The sequence below is a fragment of the Leopardus geoffroyi genome, chromosome A2 (genome assembly GCF_018350155.1).
Source record: "Leopardus geoffroyi isolate Oge1 chromosome A2, O.geoffroyi_Oge1_pat1.0, whole genome shotgun sequence".
NCBI lineage: Eukaryota > Metazoa > Chordata > Mammalia > Carnivora > Felidae > Leopardus > Leopardus geoffroyi.
Window position 1 is genome coordinate 15,643,066 of NC_059331.1, and position 27,685 is coordinate 15,670,750.

General features: G+C 49.0%; 1 protein-coding gene across 2 annotated transcripts; it reads right to left on the bottom strand.

Annotated features, from left to right (window-relative positions):
• Window positions 1-1,842: 1,842 nt before the first annotated feature.
• On the bottom strand, window positions 1,843-17,023 carry LZTFL1 (leucine zipper transcription factor like 1). 2 transcript variants are annotated; one of them, XM_045492618.1, is made up of 11 exons: window positions 16,876-17,023; window positions 14,180-14,304; window positions 11,707-11,901; window positions 9,823-9,883; window positions 8,423-8,491; window positions 6,965-7,030; window positions 6,801-6,878; window positions 4,379-4,555; window positions 3,273-3,376; window positions 2,213-2,273; window positions 1,843-2,113 (listed from the first exon to the last, which is right to left on the bottom strand). In XM_045492618.1, exons 1-10 carry the CDS (start codon window positions 16,876-16,878, stop codon window positions 2,255-2,257), a joined length of 897 nt encoding a protein of 298 aa, XP_045348574.1. In that variant the 5' UTR covers window positions 16,879-17,023; the 3' UTR covers window positions 1,843-2,113; window positions 2,213-2,254. The 2 variants fall into 2 exon arrangements, with proteins under 2 accessions (XP_045348574.1, XP_045348575.1); XM_045492619.1 differs by having other exon boundaries at window positions 1,843-2,133.
• Window positions 17,024-27,685: the final 10,662 nt, after the last annotated feature.

The following is a 27,685-nucleotide window of genomic DNA, read 5'->3' on the forward strand; positions in this document are numbered from 1 at the left end:
CTTTTACTTTTAAAAGACTTGCTTACATGAGAGAAATTAGGCCTTGAACTTCTAATGGAAAAGCTTTAGAATATAAGCATTTCTACATGAGCGAAAGAATCATTAGTGTCCAATGTGTGCATGCCATTTAAAAATGTAAGCATCTCGGGGCGCCTGGGTGGCGCAGTCGGTTAAGCGTCCGACTTCAGCCAGGTCACGATCTCGCGGTCCGTGAGTTCGAGCCCCGCGTCGGGCTCTGGGCTGATGGCTCAGAGCCTGGAGCCTGTTTCCGATTCTGTGTCTCCCTCTCTCTCTGCCCCTCCCCCGTTCATGCTCTGTCTCTCTCTGTCCCAAAAATAAATAAACGTTGAAAAAAAAAAAATTAAAAATGTAAGCATCTCTACGGATCGTTTCAGTTCCTAAGAATGGACATAACAAATAGCAAAGTTTTTATCAAATAGGATTACTCACTATAGACTCAGAATGTACTGCATCCTGAGAAAAAACAAGCCCTTAAATGTTGAACAGAAGAAATTAGTAACAAAACCCCTTTATGCTTCTTCTGTCATCAAAAGGTCTGAGCCATAATTGAGCAGGAGCCTTGAATTTTTAAGCTGAGCCAAAGCTGCGTCCTGACAGCCAGGAATGCACCATCTAGACAGCTCAGCACATCGCAAGTTCAGCCAAGGCTCGAGCCAACATTCTTAGGAACCCAGGATATATAGACCAAAGAGGCTTGCTTTCTTGGTCAAATGAGGGAAATCTCAAAACTAGGTAAATGTGCAAAAAATAAACGTTGAAAACTTCATTTTGCTAAAGGCAGGAGTTAAACAGACACGCGAAAAGGAGCAAAAGCAGAGCACGAAGTATTTGTATGTGGAAGAGTCGTCATGTTGGTTTATGTCAAAGAATGTCGTATTTATCTATCTTCACGTGGGACAGTTGGGTTTTAAGGTTTCAAGGTTTCAGCAATGCTTTTGACTTTATTATTGATCTGGAACACACTATACAGAATATTTCAAAGTCGCTACCGAAAACCAAGCTGAAATCTTACTTAGCGATACAGGATTCTCAACACCTCTTCCTTCCCTGTGGGCATCAAACTAAGGAAGACGCGGGGAGAACATGATTAAATGCCTTCTGACCAACAGACTAGCAAGTTCTGTTTCCAAATATCCCGGTCCTTAAGTAACGGAATAGATTTTCGGAAAGAGTATCAATGCTGGGCTAAAGAAATATGTGGGGACACTGGAATCCTCACTGAAAGCTCTAGAAGGAACAGAGATTGAGTGACATCCATGGTGAGAGGTAGGTGCGGAAGGAATGCACTATGAAGGCTGGCCTGTCGGATTTGTCCCTCCCTTCTCTCACTCTTTTTTTTTTTTTTTTTTTTACATTTACTTATTTTTGAGAGACAGAGAGAGCATGAGCAGCGGAGGGGCAGAGAGAGAGAGGAAGACACAGAATCCGAAGCAGGCTCCAGGCTCCGAGCTGTCAGCACAGAGCCCGATGCGGGGCTCAAACTCACGAACCATGAGATCATGACCTGAGCCGATGTTGGATGCTCAACTGACTGAGCCCCCCAGGCGCCCCAGTGAGCCCAGATACTTTAACTGGGCGGCACGGGATGGATCTGACTGCTCCATCAGTAACCCAGTAATCCAATGGTAAATTGGGTTGCAAAAAATGTCTGCCCTCCTCTGATAAACACAGCGTTTAGCTAGAGAGACGGAAGTTAATCGAATCCTCATGTTTGCTGTTCATTTTCCTTTTAACTGGTAAAAATACTGCCTATAAAAGTTGATGGTCACATTTTCAGGGCGTTTGTATCTTTTTTTTTTATGACGAAACAGAGAAAATGAATTAGATTTTGAAAAATAAGGTTTATTTGTAGTAACTATCTTTAATAACTGTTTTTATTTTTAACATTTACTGAAATGGTATATGCTTTGTGCTAATGCGGAAGGAGAAGGCTCTTCTTCCCGCTCTAAAATCTCTTCTTTACCACAAAGAGTTCTCACTGCATCGGAACGGAGGCCCTGGAATGCTCGCAGAGGGGTCTGGGCCGGCCGGCTGGGATCAGGCAGCAGGCTCCCCTCTGCTCAATCAGGTAGCTGCAATAGGGAGTCTAGTTCTAAATAGTAGAAGCAAAGTCTATATATTAGAAAAATAAAGAGAGGGAATATAACAAACTGCTTCAAAATACGTGTCTGAGGTGAGAAACAGCTTGTACTTTTATGCTGTGGCAGCTTCCAGAAGAAATCTTCTTTGGGTTTTAATCTTCGGGTTCGTATCTGGAAAGAGATAAGAAAATTCAGGGAAGACCATAATGTCCTGATACTTTTTGTCATTGTCGTCGTTACCAAATGAGTTTACGCGAAACATCTCTGGTGACCAAACCAGCAACGTTACGTTTTCCACTCGAAGTCACTGCTCCGGTGGGAGCCGGGCCCAGTCAAGGCAGCGTGACGGTGACGCAGAGGTGGCTCTGACAGCAGGTGGGAGAAAGGGGCAACCGAGTGTGAAGACGCTTCTGGACTCTAAGTCTCTACAGCTGGCCCTTAGGCCCACGGCAGCTTAGCACAGCAGAAACTCAGTGACCACCCGAACTGTCAGATGGACGCAGGGTGCTGATACGACCACGCGAGAAGGTTAACCAACCCCCTCCTCTAAAGAACTAGATCTTGGATTTACTTCCCAGCTCTGTTCCCCTGGAATCCGGGTAACATGTCAGCTGAGTTTCCAGGTGAACCCGCTGAGGACAGAAACGAGCCTGAAGAGCAGACCACATCCGGACCGCGTGGCGGGGGCCACGGCCGCAGGCGTCCCCCCACGTGGTGAGCTCCCGGAACCGGACACGGCCCTCCCTGGGTGTCGCGCGGAACACGAACTCCTAGGCCACGCCGGCTACGGCGCCCATCTGCAGGGACCGCATTCTCTGGCACCTCAACTGTCACGGAGGGCACAGTGTGGCCGGGTCTTAGGCTCCTGTGAGAACACTCCTGAGGAGAAACGCCAAGGCCGCCCGTAAGCTGGCTGGGTTTCCTCTCTGATATCCTGCTTAAGTGACCGTTGCCAAGAGCGGCCTATCGTAGCCGTGTGTCTGAAGTTCCAGCCCTGGCGGGCAGTACGGACAACGCTTTCCTCAGGCGCAGGCTTCTGGACTAAACGACAGAGCAGCTAACTACCCACTGGCCTGACCTCTCCAGACACAGGCTGAGATTTCACGAAGAACAAACATCAACCCGGCAGGGATGCAAACCCGAGAGCCGCGCGGGATCAGCAAGGCTTACTTGGCCAGTCTTCTCCTCAGGTCTTTGATTTGGTCATTCTTCCTGGTGAGAATCTCTTTCATGTTTCGATAAGCTGCTGTCTGTTGGAATTTCTTGTCTAATTCCTGTGCGGTGAAAAAGGTCAGCCCGTTACTGAGAAACGGCGAAGGAGAGAAAGAACCACCTGATAAAAGCGTGTATTTTGGCTTTATTTTTACTAATATTCTGCTTATGTTATTTTCTAATTTCTGTTTAAAATTTCCTTACGTAACATTAAGATTGTTCGAACTTAAAAGTGCATTCCTTCAAATGAGAAGTCAAAGAGCAGCACTGTCAACCCATAACCGTGCACAATGTTAGCGTAGGACTGAAGCATACTGTGCCCTAGACGTGGGACGTCTGTTTGAGACAGTAAACTCATTCTCAGGTGAAATAAGCAGGAGCTTTTCCCCAAAGCCCCAAGCAGCGTCAGTATTCTGGGAGGAGGATTCTTCATTCGGTTACATTTCAGCCCCTGTATGCTTACGAGTCTCCTCCCCAAACTGAAGAACACGGTTTTCTACGCATTTCATATAAGTTAAGAACAAGGCATAGTATCCTTTAAAGTTTGTTTGTTTGTTTTTGGGGAGAGAGAGCGAGCGAGCAAGGGAGGGGCAGAGAGGAGAGAGAGAATCCCAAGCAGGCTCTGCACTGTCAGCACGGAGCCTGATGCGGGGCTCGAACTCACAAACCGTGAGATCGTGACCCGAGCCGAATCCGAGAGTCGGACGCTTCACCAACTGAGCCCCCAGGTGCCCCGAGGCATAGAATCCTTTAGAGAGAAGTCACCCATCCCTTTGCCAGGCAACGCGGGGCTGGGCATCGCAGGGCACAGGGCAGCACACGTAAGCCGTCCGTGCAGGAGTATTTTACCAAACCAGAGGAAGGAGTGGGGATTTTTTTTTTATTAGCACAGATAGTTTAGTGCGAAAGACAGAAGATTCTCTCAATGCCCAGAAATGATTGATCTCTGACACGCACTGGCTGACACCTTGAGAAACAACAAGGTAAATCCGCAGCTGTCCTCCAACATCTCCCTCAGCTCCCCCTCCTCCCCACTCGGGCAGACACACGCGGACACGTCTGACCTTTTCAGTCATGCTCAGCTGCTCCTGGACCCTGAGTAGGTCGTGCTTGGCTGTTGCCAGATTCTCCTCCAGGGACTTCTGGTTTTCTGTCTTGTCGTTAAGTGTCTTCTGGAACTCACTCTTTAAAGCAGCAACTGTGTTTTCCAGGTCGTTCAAGTCTTGGGCCTTTATAAAATCCTACGGAAAACACATGCACTGACATAATTTCATGTTGACATCCGAACCGGCAACTGTTCTACGACACTCATTCAACCTCGTGACGTGAGAGCAAATGTTTTGGGCATGCACGTCGGCCTCCCCGGCCGGCCTGGGTAAGCTCCAGATCCCTGAGGGTCGCCGGCGCGCCCAGTCACCCTCGGCCCTAGAGCACGCTGTCCTGCACACGGCTGATCTCCAAATCTGCGAATTGTCATGTACGCGTTGCTGGAACTCCACAGAGGGACAGGAGAGAGGTGAGATCTCAAATCTGACAAGGTTGTGTGCGCCCCGGGGTAGGGAGGGCGGACGGGTTTCCGTGTTGAAAAGTCAACTTAGAAAACATCCTGAAGAAATGTTGAGTAACACAGATGGTAAAATAATCAACTTAATACGAAAACTTTACATCAAAAATTTAATAGACGTAGGTCTTAGTCATTATTTACATTAAAATATCATGAGAGCCTAATTAATGCTTACTGGTTATATGGTTTGCTACATGTAGAAGATCTTAAGTTTTTGTTTTTTAAAGCAATATGCATGTTTGCACACCCTGTCGGCACAACAAAAAGCAGCTGGATCTTGTTTTTGACTGGATAAACTTATAACGGAAAAAGCTGTATTACTAGGCCAGGAAAATGGTCGATAATTGCTAAATACGAAGACGGAACAGAACTACCAACGACAAACTCCTCACTCACGTTTGAAGTCTGGTCCTTACGAAGGTTTTATTTCTGCACAGCTAGTGAAAGCGTGCACATATTTTCTTTTGCCCAGATCTTAAAAGTAATTTTAAGAGAAATTCTTCATCCAAAAATGTTTGCAATTGTTTTGAGAAATTATGAAGCTACTCTGGAGTGTTTAGCTCTGTTTTCTAAATCTACAGTCCTTCATACGGGATTGAAAATCATAGATCTCTCCTTTGTTATTTTTGTAGCCATCTAAGAATTATCCTATTTTATTTTTACTTATTATTTTTTTTTATCATTTTGTAAATGTTTATTTTTGAGAGAGACAGAGCACGAGGGGCCGGGAGGGGCAGAGACACAGAATCCGAAGCAGGCTCCAGGCTCTGAGCTATCAGCACACAGCCCCACCAGGGGCTCAAACTCATGAATCATGAGATCATGACCTGAGCCGAAATCGGACGCTTAACCGACTGCCACCCAGGTGCCCCAGAATTATCCTATTTTAAAAACGTCTCCCGATGAAATGACGTCATGGCTGAGACTTGCCTCAAAGAAACGTGAGGGGAGGGGCGACGGGGAGGAAGCGGGAAGGCAGCCTGGCCAACCCCAGGGGACCGGGAAGCTGAGTGACGGGCACCGGGGTGCATGACACCGTACCCTCTACTTCTGTATGAGTTGGAAGTTTTCCATAAGGAAACCATAGAAGTGCAATGAAGCAAGTCGGGGACCGTTTGGCGGACATCAGCAATGACGGTACAACCGCTAGAAAAGCCGGGGCTACGCTCAAAACTCCCTCCAGCGGCCCCGCTGACAGGAAGTCTGTGGCAGCGTCTAGCGTCCACGGCAAGGCCACCTGTGCACGCGAGAACCTCCCGCCGGCAGAGCCATCCTCGGTCACGCCCCTCGGACGGGCCTGGAGAGCCACCACGGAGGCGGGTTTGAAGACGCAGACCGAGTAAATTCACCCTATTCCGTCACACTCGCCAAAGGCCGACTTAATCAGAAGTTCTATATAATAAGGCCAAATACCAATCCAATGAACTAAAAACCCCTCCTTTCGTCATTTCCTTTCCCCCCATTGTAGTTGGAAGGTCAAGGTAAAAGGGAGAAGAGCTAAAAAAAAAAATAAACTTGAGAATATCTTGTATGCTGGCGGGCTCTGGGGACCGTGAGGCGGGTGAGCGGCAGGCCTGCCCCTTCGGCCCTCTCCCGGCCCCTGGACAGGGATGGACCGTGGTGGCATCCCTCTCAGGGAGTGGCAGAGGAGGGGCAGAACGAACAGTAACTAAGGCTTCACGTTAAGGTTGCACTTTTAGTCTATTTATTCTATTAGAAAACCACGACAAAGATAGCTAAACTTATTCCGCCTCTTCAAAAAATGGAAGGGTAACTGACGTGTAATATCCTATCAGCCTCAGGCAGACATCGTATTGATCCGAGATTTCTGTACCGCTCAAAGGGATCTTCGTGATAAGCGTGGTTACCAACTGTCACAAGATCATTACAGTGTCATCGACTGCATTTCAAACGTCTTTCACCTTTTGATTTCCTTGGTCAAGCTGTAAGTCCTGCAGTGCTCTTTCCAGTTTTGACTTCTCATCTAAAGCCTGTGTTGCCTGTAATCAGATTTAAACAAAACACCCTCAGTATTTATTCTGTAAGCAGCTCTTTCAAGAATTTTGGTGAAGGATTTCTCGGTTACCTGTATTTCAATGGTCTTCAGCCTCGACTTCAATTTCTCATTCTCTTCTTGAAGTCGTTCAATTTCCTTTGTGAGTAAATTCAAGGTTTATTATTCTAGCTACGGTCTTTTCAATACTTGAAGTTGTTTCGCTTCAAAGTTCAATTTCAAAACTAAATTTAATTATTTGTCAGCTCAAACATCTGCGGGCCCTGGTTCCTGGTGACATCCAGTCCCACCCAGCCCATTGGCCTCCACACCTGTGTGTCACTTGCGGTCTCTAAGCCTCTTTCGCAGTCTCTCAGGCTCCCTTCAGGCCTCCGTTCTCAGCCTTCTTCCAAAGTCTCCCTCTCCTGCCACCTCTCACCTAGCTGATCCTGCAACTCTTGGGGCTTTTCACGGCCAACACCTGCACTTATCCTAGAAACACAGCCTTTTTTTTTTTCTTTAAGTTTTAAAATTTTATTTATTTTGAGAGAGAGAGGGAGGGGAGGAGCAGAGAGAGAGGGAGAGAGAATCCCAAGCAGGCTCCACGCTGTCAGCAGAGAGCCTGATGCGGGGTCAATCTCACAAACGGTAAGATCATGACCTGAGCCGAAATCAAGAGTCGGACGCTTAACCGACTGAGCCCCCCCACCCCAGACACCCCCTAAGAACACAGTCTTTATCAGTGCAACGCTCTACACCCAAGCCGCTAGGCGCTTCTGACTGAACTTGGCCAGAGGCCTTGGCTCCAAGCAGCTCCATCCGAGGGTTGGCAGGGAGGCCAGTCCCTATGCTCAACACACGCATCGGGCCCGAGAGCACCGCACTCCGTGCCTAATCACGCCGGCTCCCCCTCCGGCCCTCACTGCTGCCCACGCCTTTTCTTCCCACAGACAATTTAATCTGCCTTTAACCTTCAGCGCAGCTCAGAAACCACCTTCCCCCAAATCTGTCCTCAACCACTTGGATCCGGAACTGCCTTCTCTGCCACCCTGAGGCACAGACGTTAGCATTCTCCTATCTGTTTCTAGACTGTTAATTCTCCCTTCTCAATGAGACCACAAGGTTTTGGAGGGAGACTAGGGACTACACTGCTTTTTATCTAACAGCATCCAGCATAATGTGGGGAACACAGGAGCCATGAAAATTGTTCGCAGATTAGTAATTAATTTTTATTAACCTTCCTAATAAAAAAATCCCATCGTTGCTATTGCAGACTGTAAACTTCAAATGTCCTTCAATAAACACTGTCCAAAACGCCATGCCCTTTGCTTCGCCATCAAAAGACACAATTAAGAGCTGCTTCAGACTTTCTGGAAGGTGAGTGCCCTCTCCTGGCCCACTGGAACCACGAAATAAAGTGACTACAGTGGACTGATTATCCTCCATGGACCCGAGCCCCAGTCAAACCCCCCTCCCTCAGGGTCTCCCCCCTACAGTTGTGCAGGCACCGAACGAGAGGGTTTGCCTTTCTCCAAGCGAGGGCAGCATTACCTTGTTCAGGAGTTCTGTTCCGCCCTCATTTAGTGGAGCAAGCTTTGGCTTCAGGGTATCTAGGATGGGCTGACACAAAAGAAAGAAACCAAACCAAAATCACCACAGAAGAAATCACATGTAATCACTCAACATTTGCACTTTCTTTCTTTTTAAAAAAATTTTTAAGTTTATTTATTTATTTTTGAGAGAGAGAGTGGGAGGGGCAGAGAGAGAGAGGGAGAGAGAGAGGGAGAGGATCCCAAGCAGGCGCCACAGCATCAACACCGAGCCTGAGGTGGGGCTCAAACTCATTACCACGAGACCATGACCTGAGCCAAAGTTGGACGCTCAACTGACTGAGCCACCCAGGCGCCCCTCGACATTGCACTTTCTAAGTGGAAAACACCGTGTAAACATGTCCACTGGATGTCGGCTCCACAGGGTGGGTGGGGGTTTCTGTTGGTTTGGTTCTCTGCTACATCCTGTGACTACGACAGTGCCTGGCCCACAGGGCCCAAACAAATCAGAAACGCACATGAAACCCACCCTCCCCAAATCCTTTAAAGAGCTACAGACGGAAAGGAAAGGCGGGAAGAAAGGAAGAAGGGAAGGTGCTCGAAGCCAGAGCGGACAGAGGTCCCAGCCTCTGCGGACAGGAATTTTCCCCGGTTTCAGGGAGTTGAAACAGATGTGCGCAGGAGCCCGGGTCTGGGAAAAGTACACGAGTGCAGCTACCCCACAGGCTTAGGAGAACTTGGCCCAAGTACCCTGGCAGTTTGGCGATGCGCATTAACAAGTGAATCCATGCCCTCTGACCCGGAAACGCGCTCCAGGGGAATAAGGGGCAAATTGTTTTGTAAGGAAGGGTATGGCGTATGTCCGTGGATTCAGCTCGGCAGTATCCTTCTATCAGGCGCCAGGGAGCGTTTGGGGTGCGGCTGGTTAAGGGCTCGTTGCAAATACCGAGAATGAGTGAAAAGAGAAGTAGGTCACTGGTCACTACTAGGGTCGTCTCCACTGGGCAGAGGAGCACAACAGGGCCCGGCTGCCTCAGGCAACCCGCTCAAGGTCACTCGGCGAGAGAGCCAGAGCCGGGACGAATGCCCGTGCTCTGCACCATCTGGGCGAAGAGCTTATACGGCAGGGAGCGGGGTGGACGGCAGGGATTCCGTGTGTGAGTGTGTGAATGTGTGTGTGTGAGTGTGTGTGTGTGGAGGGGGGAGACAGAAGCAAGTGTTCACGGTTACTTTTTCCAGAGCGCTCCTTCTTTTGCCTGAAAACAGGAATGTCTGAATTCTGCTCTTGAATTAAATGCGTTCCTTTGAGGGTTTGCACTTGTACCTCTGAACCGCTCTGAGCACCTCGAGGATACGAAACGCCGGCCCCTAGGGTGTGGGCTTAGGACGACGCCAAATTACCTTTTTATTCGAAGACGTAAATTCTGCTTTTTCGAATTCGGCAACTTGTTCTAATAATTCTCTGGAAGATACAGATGTGAAAAAAAATCCATTTAAAACAGATCTGCATCCCAGACACAGAAGAATAAAGTCACTGGCACCGATCTCCCACAACACGCCGGAGAGAACAGAGCACCCTGTCGAAAATGATTCCTAGTTACCAATGGCCCAGAGTCCAAACCCAGGGACCGGATTTGAATATTCCACGGCACCTAGGATCGTGCGCCTACTGAGCATACGCTCTAATCGCCAGAACGAAACTACAGTGTTAGTTCAGATCTGGCACAACTTGCCCTCAATTCCGTATTTCTGAGGTGTTAGAGGGAGACTGCTCTCAGACATGATTTACATCGAGCGTTAGCTAGTGAATGTTCAAGAAACGCAGACTGGCTCTCATAGGGTAAGTAGCCTCGGAGACATGGGATCAGTTCCGTGATACCTCCTGAAAAAAGACTATCACCCCTACTGGGAAGGAATATGCTGTACCTCTGAGGAAGAAAGCTAGTTCGGGAATGAACCAACCACCTGACTGTTCCCTCTCCCTGCCCCGGTGTGGTCCCAGTCTGGATCCCGGGGGTGGCCCACGCGGGCGCCTGGGAGGGGACGTGGTAACCACTCTCCCAAGCTTACTGTGGTGCTTTCTCCAAGTTTTCTCAGCAGCTCTCCCTGGCGGCCAGTGGACTGAACCGGTTTTCCTCCCCGGTTCAGGAAGGCCATCCCAGGGTGGTTCACCACTCTGCCGCCGTGCCTGGGGGCGGTCAGTCTTTCCTCATTTCTGGCCCGGCTTCTCTTAGACTAAGTTTGAATTTCATTTTACTTTTTTTTTTTTTTTCTAGTTTTGAATTTTTTTTCACGTTTATTCATTTTTGAGAGACAGAGACAGAGCAAGAGAGGAAGGGGCAGAAAGAGAGGGAGACACAGAATCCGAAGCAGGCTCCAGGCTCCGAGCTGTCAGCACAGAGCCCGACGCGGGGCTTGAACCCACGGACCATGAGATCATGACCTGAGCAGAAGTTGGATGCTTAACCGACTGAGCCACCCAGGCGCCCCTACTTTATTTGTTGTTGTTGTTAATGTTTATTTATTTATTTCAAGAGAGAAAGAGAATGAGGGTGTGCATGTGCGAGTGGGGAGGTGGGTAGGGGCAGAGAAGGAGAGAGAGACACACGACAGAGAGAGAGAGGGAGACAAAGAGAGAGACAGAGAATCCCAAGCAGATTCTTGTCAGTGCAGAGCCTGACGTGGGGCTCGAACCCATGAATTGTGAGATCATGACTGAGCTGAAAACAAGAGTCGGATGCTTGACCGACTGAGTCACCCAGGCACCCATTTTACCTTGTTTAAATTAATGAGCTCTTTGATACCTTTGAGATTACAAAACAGTTTTGTTGTTTGTTTACATTTCCTATTTTAAAGTAAGTGTATAACTTAAAATGTAATTATAGCAAAAACTGCAATCCTCCCGGTCTGAATGGACAGTATTCGAAAGCATCTTTCAGGTGTTTCATAATCTTCATCCCCTCATCGACTTATTATGTCTAAAGACTCATTATAATACAATGCGACCAACAAAGAAATGGGCAGGGATCATTAGTAACAGCCCGAAAAGCAATTCCATGAACCTCAAACGCCTCTATAGCACCCGGGATTCGGAGAAACAGAATTCTGAGGGGACACCGAGCGGCACCTAAGAGATCACTCGGTGGGTACCCAGAGGCCGTCCTGCTGCCCACCCCACGCTTCCTCAGGCCCCGGCCCTGAGAGCAGAAGCGGCGAAGACGTTCGCTAACTTCTGAGACCGTGCTGGGGCCTCTACCGTCCTAGCCGCAGAGACGAACGTGTCACCTGTTTTCAAGTTCCGAGATGTCCGTCTGCAGCTTGAGGTACCACTTCTCGGCTTGGGAGAAGAGCTGCCGCAGGAGTAACACGTTGGTGTGCGCCGTGTTGATGAGCTCAGACTCCACCTCGCTGTAGACCACGGCCTGCAGCCCGCTCAGGACCTCGGACACCTCGTCCACGGTGAAGGTCTCCTCCACTAGCCTGCGGAACAACCACAGTCCCAGACTTCCGGATGAACGACCCAAACCGTTTACAAAACAAAACAAGACTAAGAGACCCACATTCGGGTCAACCGAGGGGGTGACGGGGTTATTGGGAAAATCTCTTCGGGAACGATCTTCTTTATGAATAAACCGTACTGAAGATACCTGAAGCTCAGTTCACTTTTGGTGTCCGTCTGAATGACCCAATTGCGGGTGTACGTGCCCTCTAATACAAAGTAGGTGCTCAGAAACATTCCCCCAAACGTTTACTTTTTTCTTTACGTTCTCGGTTGAAACATTTTTTTATTTTAATCTCCGCTAAAATCAGTCTTCTCACATTTAGCAGTTTCAAGAGTCCCCTAGAAGGTAGTGTTTTTCCTTTCCTTTCCTTTTGTCTAGCATTTCAATAATTGTATGAACTACTCCAATGGTAGCAAATGATTATAAGAAAATAATTATGTGCTGCTTCTCTTGGCATTCCTTTTTTTTTAAGTTTATTTATTTATTTTGTGAGAGGCAGAGACAGTGTGAGCAGGGGAGGGGCAGAGAGAGAGGCAGAGACAGTGTGAGCAGGGGAGGGGCAGAGAGAGAGGCAGAGAGAATCCCAAGCAGGCTCCGCACTGTCAGCGCAGCCTCCGACACGGGGCTTCTACTCACGAGACCTCGAGATCATGACCTGAGCCGAAGCCGAGAGTTGGACGCTTAGCTGACTGAGCCACCCAGGCGCCCCTTTCTCTTGGCATTCTTGAGGCCCAAATGAAAAAACAACAAAAAACAACTAACTTATCTTAGGTGCAGCTCCTCTGAGCACTGACCATTCCCTAAAAAGGAAGTCATCGTCAACAACAGCATTAAAACCCACTCTCCCACGGGGAAGGTTTAGGTTGGGAGGGACCTCAGAGCCATTTTCTTCAACCCCCTGGCGTTCCAGATGGGGGCGGGGGATGCAGGCTCAGAGGGCAGGGGTGACATGGCCCTGGTCCCACGGTGGGGGTGACTCAAGCCCACAATCATTTCCGGGAGTCTCAGCAACATGCCCAACAACCGAATCCCGAAAAAGCTCCTAATTTAAAGGACAGTTTGACAGTAAGACCGTCTCTCCCCTCCTGGCCCCAACCCTCAGCCGCTCAGGGGACAGGAGTGATGGCCCCATCACTCCTCACTTCCAAAAGGACAGAATTAAGGAGCCCACCAGTTTGACCAGAGTTATACTCAAGTTAGTAGTATTTGTTACCATTCTTCAATGTTTCATTTAGCCAGAATGAGCCAGTCTAAAAAAACCACAACTTCAACTATTTTTGGGGAACACCCTTATTCAATACATCAGCCATCTTCCTCTATTCTTTAGTAGAACAAACCAAATCTGCTTCCGCTTTTTTTTTTTTTTTTTTGGCAACCCAAGTTCATGGTTATGAACAGCAATTAAGGCACTCGCTGTATAAAGTGAGTGATGAAGTATCTTCCGTGGCTCACAGCCGGGCCAGTGCAATTGTTGCTTTCATCTGCTGGGGGTCAGGAGACCAGCTGACCAGGTTACATCGGTGGGTCGAACACGTAACGGTCTACAGCTGGTGGCGTCCCCTATCGTGTGCCGCGCATGGCTTTGCGACACGTGTCGCTCACGCGGAGGCCTTTCTCATTTCCATCTCATCTGACATTTAACCGTGCCAAAGTCTGATCCCCGAGTAATCTGGGGTCTCTTTACTCCTTAGTCCTTTCCTTTCATTGGTTTCCCTATGTTTCTCCAGATCAAACATGAATTTTCCACGGACTTTAATTACATCCCACGACAGGCTCAACCAAACTAATGATCATCTCTTGCCGTATACCCACGTACCAGCGCAAGCTTTCTGTGGCTTCCTGCTGTCTTCCCCCCTCCCAGTTCTTCAGTATCAACGGCGTAGGTGTCTTCTTGCTAACTGCCACGCCTTATGGCTCGAATCCTTTCATTAATAGCTCAGGTAATCCAAGTTCTGGGATCTTTAATACAGCAAGGCAATCATTAACCTACAAGCACTTCGCCATTTCCTGACGGCCCTTTCGAAACTTTGCAACCTCATCATTATCCTACATGTATGTTTGGTAACAGATTGCTCCCACCACAACCCGGTTTCCCGAATTTCACCTATCCACGGGGCTTGGTGGAGTCACTCTCAGGGGGGACCCGATCATGATAACCCGGCAAAGGATCGTATGGCCTCCGCAGCCATAGCCCCACAGCGGCTACCAGAGAGGATCCAGGTTCCCCCTGGGGTTCCCTTTGAGTCCTCTGATACCTGCTCTCCTTGAGGTCTTGGAAGCAGGAATCGACAGTTTTGAGTCTCAAGCCTCTTCTGGAACGAGCAAAACGCATGTAGTTAATAACTTCGTTTTGATGGTGTTCATTTAGGCCCAGCTCTGCCTAAAAGAGAGAAAAGCAGATGTTAGTCTTGGAGGTGTGATGAAGGAACCAACGATGAAGACACAGAAGGGACCGCTACGTGTCCACCAAATTCCATTCTTCCCTTCCTCCCGGGGAAATGGCTGCCCAACTGGAGGACGCTTCCCAGCCCTTCCTGCGGCCACTCGATTGCTGCTCAGTACTGGATGTGAGCGGAAGAGGTGAAGCCTACTCCAGAGCATGGGCTTTGGAGTCGGGTCTTTGCCACACCTATTTCCCTGAGACCTGGAGTGGGGGGGGGGGGGGGTAGCTCAGCTGAACCTCACAGACATTGCTCTGGGGGTTGGGCGGACAGCACGATGAAAGGGACCCTTATCCCGACCCAATGTTGTGGAGCAGCACTGACCTACAGACCTAGATGAGCAGGGAAACGGCTGCTAAGTGAGAAACACACTTAGGTATTCTTGAAGCCACTGTTTTTTTGTTTGTTTGTTTGTTTGTTTTGATATATATGATAGCGACTTAACCTTACCCTGGCTAATGCAGCTTTAAGAAATGTACTGGGTTTTTGAAATAGACATGAAGTGGTCTTTATTTTAAACCAGCTGAGAGCTGGACGACTATGAGCTACAAATTAGTGAAGTTTTTTTTTTTTTTTTTTTTTTTTTTTTTTTTTCAGTTTATAGCCACGCTGAAAAGAAAAGGATACTACACAATTGAATATCTAATGTAGGGACTCTATGAGTCAGGAACGATCTTTAAGAACAATGATCTACCATGGCCTTCCTGTGGGAGACTAAGGTCTAACTTACGAGCCTCTGTCTCAGACTTGTCACCCTCTCCACAGTGTTGGAAGCAAACACCAAGGCCATCGGGCATGATCTCCTTCAGCCCCCAGTCCCTCACGGTGGCTTTTCTGCATCCACATGGCTCCTGTCTGCAGTCTCAACTTTCTTAGGACACGGGTCTCTGAAGGTCAGGACCTTGCCCACCTGGTTCCCTAAGGTACCGCCATCCCCGGTACTAAGCACGGGGCCTCACAAGCAACAGACAGGTGGTAACAAATGAACTTAAAGGGCTTTCCTCCTTTTGAAGGTCACGTCTTCATCGGGCCTTAATCGGTTCTTTCAAACTCCCGGAGGACTTTATTTAACCAATTATTCCCCCGTCTCAACATTCCATGGGTTTCTTCCCCCCTTCAGACTACAGGGAAGACTATACATATAAACCGTATTCAAAACCACACAAAACCCCTCAACCCTGAGATTCCCTTTAACTACCCTTGCAACCCCGACCCCTTCTACCCTTGCTATGCCATCACCTAGCCCTTAAACCCATACCTACTCAAATTGCTTTTGTAAAGCTCACCAGCAACTTTTTTTTCTTTTTCTTTTTCTTTCTTTCTTTCTTTCTCTCTCTCTTTTTCTTTCTTTCTTTCTTTCTCTCTCTCTTTTTCTTTCTTTCTTTCTTTCTCTCTCTCTTTTTCTTTCTTTCTTTCTTTCTCTCTCTCTTTTTCTTTCTTTCTTTCTTTCTTTCTCTCTCTCTTTTTCTTTCTTTCTCTCTTTCTCTCTTTCTCTCTTTCTTTCTTTCTCTCTTTCTTTCTTTCTCTCTTTCTCTCTTTCTTTCTCTCTTTCTTTCTTTCTTTCTTTCTTTCTTTCTTTCTTTCTTTCTTTCTTTCTAGAATTACCGGGGGCTTTTATTTATTTATTTAGAAAACTTTTTAAATTTGGGGCGCCTAGGTGGCTCAGTCGGTTAAGCATCCGACATTGCCCCACGGTGGGCTCTGTGCTGACAGCTCGGGGCCTGGAGCCTCCTTCAGATTCTGTGTCTCCCTCCCTCCCTGCCCCTCCCCCGAGAGAGACTCTGTCTCTCAAAAATAAATAAAACATTAAAAAAATTTTTTTTTAATTTGAGTACAGCTGACACACAATGTTACACTCGTTTCACTGTCGAGGTATTTCAGTGGCCCATGGCAATGGTGCCCCCCAACTCTGGCATCATGCTTTCTTCCGAACCTAACTTTAGGACTGTGCATTGTTCTAAGTACGGCTGCCATGCCATATCCGCTGGAAAGAGGAATGGATCTGTTTCTGCATACAGGCCTGGCCTCTTCGGAACAGGTCAAAACAAAAGAAGTTACACCACCCAAGTTCCTTCAGCTGTACAATGGAGGGCTTGGACTCTTAAAGTCACTCTCGCAACCCAAAGCTGGATTCAATCACGCTCTCGCTCCTCAACTCGTTGCAGTACACAACTGTTCCTGCCGTCAAAGGGGTGTGCGTGTGAAAACTTGGGAGTTTTAGGACCGGAGCGAGAATCCCGCCCTGCGCCGTGGGCTGGCAGCCGTTCCCCGCAGCTCCCCCGACCTTAGAGATGTGACTGGGCCGGGCCCGCCCAGGTAGGGGTGAGGCCTGACCCGACGCGGGGGAGAGAGGCGGCCAGTACGCCGAAGGGGCTTGGGCCTTGGTTAACGGCGCCTCGGCGGCCGGGAGGCCCAGGGGCCGGACTGGGCCCGGCGGCAGCCACGCCCTCCCTCGGCCCCGGCTCGGCGTCTCCTCCGCGCGGGGCGGCGGCGCCCGGCCGGCTACTCACCATGGCGGCGGCGGGAGTCGCAGCCCGGAGGAGCGCGAGAGGCCAGGCGGAGCCCCGTCAAGCGCGGGGATCGCCGAGGGTGGCTGGGCCGCAGAAGATGCGGAGGGCGGGCAGCTTGTTTGGAAGCCTCCGGTTGCTAATGGGAACGGAGACACGTGACCCCAAGTGATGCACTTTTATTGGTCCTCGCGATCACGCGACAGGAAGTGCCGCCTGACCCGCCGACTGCCGCATGCGCATTGGCTTCCAGAGCCCGGAAGTCCCACCTACTCGCGCCAGGCCGACTCTGGCGGCCTGTGCCGTTGCCAATGGTAACGGGAGCGGAGAGGTAGTCAGGACCCCCAAGGTCTGGCGCGCACCCCTCCGGTCCTCCCAGACCCCCCGCCACGGAGCCTCGGGTGGCAGGGAAGGGCTGGCGCGCTCTTCCCAGGCTTGGTGATGCCGAGGGCGGTGGCTTGGACGTCTGACTCCCCACCTTTCAGTGGTCTCAGGGGGCCTGGCGTGGGCGCCCAGGACTGACTTCTTTTCTCTCCAGGGGACCCTCCGTGGCTGGGATAGGCCGGCAGCCCCAGCGCTGCCAGGTGCCAGGATAGAGGTTTGAACGGCCGTCTCCCCGCCACGCTCATCACCCCCCCCCCCCCCCCCCCCCGTCCTGGTGAAACTAATAGCACCTTTATCGTTAACAAATAAGCGCAAAAAGACTGATGACAGAGCAGCAAATTTCAAACTGTTATGCCTAGAATCACCAGGGAAGCTTGCTGAACAAATGCTTCCCAGGTCTCACCGCCAGAAAGTGGGAGTCAGGAAGTCTAGCTTGGGGGCTTGGAATCTGCAGTTTTTATCACATAGGAGTGGTCGGGCACCACGCTTTAAGAAACGCTGTCCTGAATCGTCAAGGAAATGCAAATCAAAACCGCAAGGAGGTAACACCTCACATCTGTCCGAGTGGCTAGTCCAGTGACAAATACCAAGCGTTGGCCAGGATGTGGAGAAAAAGAAACCCTCGTGCACTGTTGGTGGGAGCGTAAATTGGTACACGGTGCCCTGTGAAAAACAGTATGGGGGTTACTCAAAAATTAAAGACAAATATCCTATGAGCCAGTGATTCCACCGTTGGGTATTACCCAGAGAAAACCAAAACATAAATTCCAAAAGATATATGCACTCCTGTGTTTATTGCAGCATTATTTACAATAGCCAAGATATAGAAGCAACCCAGTGTCCGCCAACAGATGAATGGATAAAGATAATATGGTACACACATACGTATGCACACTGGAATATTATGCAACCATAAAAAATGACAAGATTTTGCCATCTGGGACAACATGGATGGACCGACAGGGTATTAGGTATGCTAGGTGAAATAAACCACGAGAGAAAGACATAATGCGTAGTATTACTTACATGGAGAATTGGGGAGAAAACGTCAAACTCCTAGAAACAGAGTAGAAAAGTGCTTGGCGGGGGCTGGGAGGTGGGGGAAAAGAAGGAGATGCTGGCAAAAGGGTACAAACTTTCATTTATAAAACGAGTAAGTTCCGAGGATCTAATGTATAACACGGTAACATGGGAACTATAGTTGATAACACTGCATTGGATCGTTGGAATTTGCTAGAGTGGAGCTTAAGTGTTCTCACCAAGAAGAAAGAGAGGAAGAGAAAGAGGAAGAGGAAGAAGAAGAAAAGAAAGAAAAATATAAGTAAATGTGTGAGGTGACGAGGGGGTGGCCTTGTTGGTTAATTCAAAGAAGGGAATCCTTTTGCAATGCATATGTATAACGAATTATCAAGTTGCACACTAAATATATTAGAATTTTCTTTGTCAATTTTACCTTAGAAAAGCTGAAAGGAAGAGAAAGAAAGGGAGAAAGGAAGAGAAAGAAAGAAAGAGAGAAGGAAGGGAGGGAGGGAGGGAGGGAAGAAATCTTAGGAGAGGCAAAGTTGCAAGGTGAAACAGATTATTACGGATACCAGGCGCTCGGGGCTGGGTGGGTGAAGGCAGTTGAGTGGGCACAGGCCACCGAGTGGGCGTTTCAGCAGGCTCAGAAGACACAAGCGTGACCCAGATACACTAAGGAGGGAACGAACGAGCTGAAAAGCCAGCTTAGCCTGGTAGACCCTGAAGAAGAAGGAGAACAGAGTGGGGACCTTCCTGAGAATCTGGGAGACTTAAAACAGAGGAGAGTCCAGAAAGGATTTGACACTCCTGCTTCTCTCTGCTTAATTTACGGATACAGAGATGGAGAGCAAAGGCCACGCGTCCAAGTCCTCAGAGGGCCAGGTGGAGGCGTCTGAAGTGGGAGTCTGTGATAAGGCGAATACAAATATGTTTTCAGGAGAAAAACCAGAGGGCAGGTGTGAACTATTCTGGCCCGGGAGGTGTTAAATCATATTCTGGTTTTGAGAATTTCATTTTTCTTTTCATCTCTTGCCACATTCATTTAATTCAAAATACAGCACGTACCACATTATGCACGAGGCTTGGTTGTCCCGAGGAGGGAGCTCAGTGCTTTTAAAACTAAACTTGAAACTTCCATCGCTAGAACAGAGTGGTGGCGGATAGATTCTGTAGAATTTACAAAGGGATGTGAGCTTGAGAAAGAGAGGCAGGGCAATGAACACACATTTATCAAGTTAAATGGCCAATACGGCGAAGTGGCAATGACCTGAGTGGGTGAGTTTCAAGTCAGGCAAAACAAGAGTTAGGAGGAAACAGCATTTTCAGATGAGGAAAGACAGCTCAGAGAAGTAAAGGGTTTGGCCCAGGAGCAGAGGCAGCAGAGCTGGGACTGGAATCCAAATCTCATGAGCAGAGTGGTGAGAATTTCTCAACCACTTTGACCCACCCAAATATAGCTGCCAGGGCTTTCTCTCGCAACTTTATCCCCACGCCTGTGACTGGAAGTTTCCTCACCCTCTATTTAGGGGAGCTTCTGAGTGTCCCATGGCTGTTGAAAAGCAGTGGAAGAAGGTGTGGTTTTCCAGTTTGGAGGAGCCTTGGCAAAGCCTTGGTGAGCGGCCAGGAGCCCTTCATGCACACGGTCAAGGGATGATATGCATGCAGTTGACCACGGAAAGACCGTGAACCTGAGGGACAAGAAGAACAGCTGGCAGGATGCCCCTGTGTATAACCCGGAGCACTCCCAGGCACGGTGGAATGTTCTGGAGGCACCAGCTTGGCTGCCCTGCCTCACCATGGCCTCCTAGGGGCATCTGGACACGGACACGATCTCAGTCTCCCTGCAAGGCCCATAAGGGCAGGTTCTCAACACCCACCCACTGCAGCTTGACCCCCTCCAAACTCAGTTCAACGTCCCCTGTATCAGGCCATCTCTCCCATTCCCGTTGAGTGAGTGTTGAATTTGACAATGGTGTCCATTTTTTAGTGCCAACTACAGGCTAGGCGTACTCCGGTCCAATAGTTCATCCTCACCATCTTTGGCTCTTTCTTGCTACCGTAGACATTCATGAGTTCACATACGGGGAAGGTCACTTTGCTGGGTGCTGTGGAGGCGAGATAAAGAATGGATTTCATAACCACTTTTATGACATTTAAGTAGAGGTGCTCAGCACTGGGCATATCTAAGGAAACTGAAGTGTGTTTTCATGCGATCTCCTGTGTTCGCTAAATGCTCAACGCTGGGGGACAGAAAGGGTGGTTAGATAATGCACATGTGTCACTGGTGAGAATGTTTGTGGCTTGGGGATTTTTCAAGTTGTTTTGGGAAGCTGCATCAGGTAGTCATTTTAATTGAAAATTCCATCTGAATCTGAAATCTTCGGCACCAAGGATGTTACAACGATCACGGTTAGCCCATCTACCCAGCTGGGTTGATCGTTGTTACATAAGCTGTCCAAATAGTGTCAGCAAATGTGAGCATGCGTTTTTGGCCCTAACTTGATGAATTTGGCTCACGAAGAGGCTGAGCTTGTTGTTTACAAGCTTGGGTTGATTACCAGAGCAAACACTTTGAGCTGCGGGGGAGAAGAACTCCACCCTACTTTGATAGCGAACTTCTTAGCCTCACCCTATTTTTTTTTTCATTGCTGTGACCATTTAAAAAGTGTGTGTGTGTGTGTGTGTGTGTGTGTGTGTGTGTGTGAATCTGGAAGGGGTAGATAGGAGGCATCCAAACGAGGTCATTATATACTTTTCAGCAGAGTTCAACATAAATAAAATGAAGATCAGCTCTGTCTTTTTGGATTCTTAGAAAATGAGACCCTTTGTGAGTTCGCAGGTTACCAACCCAACACGCTGGCACCACCAATTTTGGGGCATTTGCAACCCACACTAGGAAAAGGAGGGCTGGGAAGATAACGGTGGGCTTCTTAGCGGTGTTGACAGATTCACTGATTCTGCCACTATTTACAGAGCTCCCTGCCCTCGTGGGTGCAAGATTCTGAGGTTGTGATGGTGAGGATGGGAGGGGAGAAATGGGGGATTCAGGAGGCCCCAGATTTCCCTCCTCTATAGATTTTTGCTGAAGCCCGGGATGGGGAGGGCGAGACCAAATAGTAGAAAAAAGGATTTAATGAAACATGATACAGGTGGGACACAGAAAAGGCAAAAATCTTAAGGTGATGCGGGGAAGGGGAAAGTCGGGGAGACACCGACCTGGTAGTGGGTGAGGAGTGGTTAGGGGAAAATCGTTGTGGGGGATTCTCTTGAATAAGGCAGAGTCTTTGGGAGAGGGCTTCTTGTACGTAACCGGTCCTCTCCAGTTTCCCCAACGTGACCCAGTTACGGCTGAGAAAGTACCCAAGACTTTAAAGAAGGGAAGAAGCCAGGATTGAAAGAGACTTTACGGGACTTATGGCCTCTGCGTGGGTCTCTTGCGGGCGAGAGATTATTTTTCAGTTCTTCCGCTTGTTTACTCCCTCAGTCGGTTGGTTTCAGAATGCTCTAGTGACTGGCCGAGGAGTGGAGGACACTGACAAATTCGACCAGTGAAATCACTATCACATGCATTAAAAGAGGTCAGGCAAGGAAGTGGTTCACCATAAAATACTACAACTCGCTTTAAGATTATGTAGATGACAGCAATTTCTTAGCCCAAAGGATAGATTTCTTTCAGCGATTATCTCCATGTACTGAAACACCCCACAGGAAACGAACACCCAAACCATCAAACAAGTAAAGCCTACCCAAAGAAAATGTTAGGAATTGGTTGTGGAGCATGCCTTCTCGGGACGTCCAAGAGACATTGGTTGTAAACCTGGGGGCATGCCCCTAATCCTTATGCCACAGCCCCGCGTGCACGTATCCGTTTGCGTTAGATCTCCAGGCTCACCTCAAAGCAACTGAGGTCACTTAAGGTCATTTAAGTACAGGTGGTGGTCACCTCCAGCAATTGTTCGTGGAAGACCGTGAAATGCATTGTGGGGAAGGGAACAGTAAGCCAGACGGAGTTTGTCCCTTTCAGGTCTGGGTGGGCGGGGGAATGCGGTAGGGGCCGTTTATAAAATCCTCTACAAACCAACATGTGTGTGTGTGTGGGGGGGGGGGGCAGGGCGGATGACTTTGAACATGGAACACATGGGATGGATGCCCTTATGGTTAGACTGGAGATAAATGGTCTTGAATCGCCCTCAGCTGATAAAATTTGGTCTTTTCTTAACAACAGTGAGATGTGCACGTAAACCGAAAGACAGCACAAACGTTAGTATCTGTCTGCACAGTATAGAAACACGTGTGCATTTTAAGAAATTTAAAGTATGAATTTCTACATGTGATTTTGTGCGACACACTGGGGAGATCACGGAGTTCGTTTTTTACTAGGGTCTCTGCTTGTATCCAATAAGCAGGTTCTTCTGTCTGTGTGTTGAGAGACTGTCCATATGCTCAATGTGTCTTGTAAAGACTCAGAACTTATAATATTGTGAATATTTGCTTCTTTAAAATGGATATATATATATATATATATTTAAACCCTCTGCGAAGGGAATCATAGCTGTCATTTGTTGCATACTTATTGTGTCCCAGTAACAAGCACTTCCTATCTAAAATGCAATATTTTTTTAGGTTTATTTCTTTATTTGGAGAGAGACAGAGAGAGCATGAGCGGGAGAGGGGCAGAGAGAGAGAATCCCAAGCAGGCTCTGAGAGCAGTCAGTGCACAGAGCCTGACGCGGGGCTCGAACCCACAAAATTGTGAGATCGTGACCTGAGCCAGAATCAAGAGTTGGATGCTAGGGGCGCCTGGGTGGCGCAGTCGGTTAAGCGTCCGACTTCAGCCAGGTCACGATCTCGCGGTCCGTGAGTTCGAGCCCCGCGTCGGGCTCTGGGCTGATGGCTCAGAGCCTGGAGCCTGTTTCCGATTCTGTGTCTCCCTCTCTCTCTCTGCCCCTCCCCCGTTCATGCTCTGTCTCTCTCTGTCCCAAAAATAAATAAACGTTGAAAAAAAAAAATTAAAAAAAAAAAAAAGAGTTGGATGCTTAACTGACTGGGCCACCCAGGCACCCCTTAAATGCAGTATTTAATGGAATCCTCAAAAGAACTCCATGAGATAGGTACCATGATTCCTCTCTTTCTCGAAGGGACAAAATCGAGGCTTAGTGAGCATAGGTAACTTTTGCGGGGTTGAGCGGCTAGTTGACGGCGAGGCTGGGACATGGATGGATCTGTGGAGGACAGCAGCCAGGAGCACGGTCTCCCAGCCCCTCCAGGACGTGTCACTGTCACACCTCCCGACGGCACGGCCACAGCGGGGCACCAGGACCCCCTCTCCCGGAAGCACCACGTGAACTATTCCTTCCTTCCATCCCTTTTCTGATACCCTGATTCCCAAACCTCTTGATCCACGTTTGATCCACAGTCAAGCATTTCAGGGCCCCTAACTTGCTTGTTATCTATCCTCATCAACACTTGCCTGTCCCAGCAGGCTCTGTGCCTTCTAGAATACGCTTTCCGTTTCTTGGTGCCCTAAGAGTCCCAGCTTTTTCCTCAGATGCTCCTCGTCCAAGAGGGGGGGGGCTTCCTTCTTCCCACGGCTCCTCCCCTCAAGTCACATCTCCAGGGCAGGACGGGTGGTCTGTGCCTCCTTTGCGGTCACTTACAGACCCTCGAACAGAGCTTCCCTCAACCGGCTTTTGTCTCCAGGGACCCCACTGCCACCTGTCTTCCGTCCACCGCCTTCCACCACCCCCCGGATCGTTCATTGGCTCGCACACACTCCTGGTGGCCTGTGACATCTGGCCCCGGCCTGTCCTGCCATCCCTGGTACTGCCTCTTCCGGGCTTTGCGAGCTGCAGCCCTGCGTCACATTAGCACCCGCTCTGCTCCCGCACCCCCTCGGCACTGGCACCTGTCCCAGCGCGTCGCTCAAGGCTGGAACTCAGCGGCCCTCTGGGGTCCTCAGCGGCCATCTGAGCGCTGCTCCGTTCTGTCACTGCCCTCCAGCCCTCCTCCCCCGCCCGGTCGTTTCAACCTTCGCTTTTCTTCTTCTCTGTCCTCCTTTCTCCTTGACTCGCTTCTCTGGGTCCCGGCTCGGAAGGGCCGTGTCATCACCCGAGCACAAGAAGTTTCTGTTTCTCACCAGATGAGTCACTGTTAACAATCCCAACCTGAGCAATTCCAGCTTTAAATTCGTGTCGGCCCATAACCCACTGTATTGGCTTCATAAATGCTTTTTGACCTCCCCCCTCCCTGTCCCCAGTGTTCTGTGGGTCTTTCAGCTGCTTAAGACATTTTGGGTCAGCTCCCGTCCCCGCTTCACCCACGGGGCTGTCTCTTAAAGTTTTCCTGGTCCTCAAATATCCTTCTGTCTCTCCCTCTTCACTGCCAACGGACGATTCCCCTTCTGCGTTTCTGGAAGGGTAAGCTTCCTTGATGAACCTGCATTTCCATTCAAAGTGAGTTCCCTCATCAACAAGGGTGGAAATACTTCCGGATCATGAAGGCTCCGTATGGCCTGGGGCATGAGGAAAAAAAAAAAAAAAGAAAACCAAACAAACATTGAAAAAAAAATGGACAGGAGGATAAACTAATATGGCTTCCTTTGGGGGGGTGGGGGGCAAACTGGAACTTTGTATCAAAACTGAAAATGCACACGCCCTTTGACCCAGAGATTTGCCTTCACGTCTAAGCGCTTAAGAAAAAACAAGCGTGCGGAGATGTGTGTACGGAGATGTTTACTGTGGTTTTGATGTGGTTACGATCTTGAGGGGGTGTGTTTCTCTTTTGGGGGGATGCCGAAAGCATGCTGCAGACAAGTGGAATCTTCCGCCGCTGTCACAAAAGTATGAGGAAGAGTCCATGTGAGCTGCCGGGGAAAGGTGTCTGTAATACACAACAAGACGAAAACTGTCACGCTGGGGACCGGTGGTCACGGGGAGGTCTCGCTTACTTGGTTATTCGTGCGCACACGCATTCGGAGAGGTAAAGCCAAAAAGTAACTACGCTCCAATCTGGGCTGGCTGATGGATTGGGGACAGGCGTGGGGGGCAGGGGGATGGCTGGCCTCTGCTGTATTTGAATCGTGTTATTACGTGGGCATTCCTTATGTCATTCGATGATATAAAGAGAAAATAAAATCGCAAGCCGGTGCAAAAACACCCTTTGTCACAGCCGCCATTGTGTTCATGCGCTCATCACGGTCAAGGCGCCTTCCTAGGGGCCAGGCCTCATTTCTGTTCCCTTTAAAGAAGCAACTTCAGGTCAGAGATTCCAGGGTAGAGACCACCCGAAGAACCACATCCTTTTTTTTTTTTTTTTTTTTTTTTTTTTTTTAATTCTTCACTCCAAATGCTATTGCTAATGTTTTAGATGTTTTCGCTTTGGTTGGAGCCCTCTGCTGTCTGCTTTTTTCCTTTTTCTCCAGATGCCCTCGCAGACCCAGGCCTGGTGAGGGGAGCCAACGGGAGGGCTCCACCTGCCCTGGACTGTTTCATAACCTTGTTCATGACCTCTCTGAGGAGGAACGTCAAATTTCTGTCTGATTTGAATTGGGTTCACTGGGCGCTTCCCATTCAGATATCTTATAGCAAAATCAGAATCAAACAGGAAGCTGGCATACGTCTTTGGATACAAAGCTATACCTTATGTGAACAGTACAAGCATTAGGGTCATTTTCTTTACTGCCTTATGGGGAATGTCTTTGATGGGAAAGGTGTATTTCAATTTTGGTGTGACTTACTTTGAGAACAATGATTATCAATCGTGATTTATTATTGTCAGTCTTTTTTTAAAAGTTTATTTATTCATTTATTTATTTATTAGTGTGTATTTACTTTTGAGAAAGAGAGAGAGAGAGAGAGAGACAGCGCATGAGCGGGGGAGGGGGCAGAGAGAGAGGGAGACACAGAACCCGAAGCAGGCTCCAGGCTCTGAGCTGTTAGCACAGAGCCCAAGGTGGGGCTCGGACTCACAAACCGCGAGACCACGACCTGAGCTGAAGTCGGACGCTTAACCGACTGAGCCACCCAGACACCCCTATTTATTTATTCTTTGAGAGAGAGAGAGTGAGAAAGAGAGAGAGAGAGAACACAAGTGGGGAAGGGGTAGAGAGAGAGAGGGAGAGACAAAAATCCCCAGCAGGCTCCGCACTGTCAGCGCAGAGCAGACGTGGGGCTCAAACTCACAAACCATGAGATCGTGACCTGAGCCGAAGTCAGACTCTTAACCGAGTGAGCCACCCAGGTGCCCCATTATTGTCAGTCTTTTTCCAGAAATAGAAGACACAATTATTCAATGTATGGCAAGTATCACAGGGGCGACCCAGAGAATCCGGGCTCTCGTCCAATCTTCTAGAACACCCATGGACTCCTCCTTGCCTCACTGATTCTCAGAGGGACTCCCGTCCAGGGCTGTGATCCACTTCTGGCCCCTTTCAAGCCCTTCTCTGCTTCTGCAGGGACTCAACTCCACCAACTAGCCTTAAAGATTTTTTTTTTTTTGCGTGAAATTTCCTATGCTGTCATTTTCTTCCTCTCGCTTTGACTCTTCCTCAGTTTAAAATCATGCTCATGTTCTCCTGCACAACACAAATGGTCCGAAACAGGGGTGCCTGGGTGGCTCAGTTGGTTAAGACTCTGACTCTTGGTTTCGGCTCAGGTCGTGATGGCATGGTTCGTGGGTTCGAGGCCCGCATCGGGCTCCGTGCTGACAACATGGAGCCTGCTTGGGATTCTCCCTCTACCTCTCCCTAGCTCGCTCTCTCTCTCTCTCTCTCCCTCTCAAAGTAAATAAATAAACTTTAAAAAAATGAACCAAAACAACGACAAACATTAACCCCAAACCCACCCTCCCTGTGTTCAAACGTTTCCTATCACTGGCTGCCCTCGCCTGTTCCTTCTGTTTATTGCTGAACCCCCGGAGAGAAGCTCCCCGGTGGCTGTTCACACCTCACCTGTCAGTCACCCGCAGCCTGGCTTTCCCCCTCGCCTCCCCCTGACACAGATTTCTCCCAAGCCCCACCCCCCCGCCCGAGTGATCATGTGATCATTGAATGATCTCCTCGTTGCTGAATCTGATGTCTGGTGCCTCCACAGCCTTTCCGAGTTGAACCACCTCCTTCTTTACACTTCCCTTGGCTTCCACTGCTCTCTCCTTTCTGTCCCTCCTCACCCTCAGGGTTGGGTCCCCCTCTGCTCACCTCTCACAACGGGGTCCCTTGGAAGTCTGTCCTCAGAGGCTCTGTGTGCCCACGGTGCCCTCCTAGTCCGTGTCACTCCACTTACACTCAGGGTTCCGTGTGTCACATAGGGGCTTCTATCCCCCGGAGCATGATCTGTGAACGACATGATACACCTGCTTTGACACTTTTACCTCGGGTCACGGGGGTAACCAATTTCTATCCCTAATTATCGTT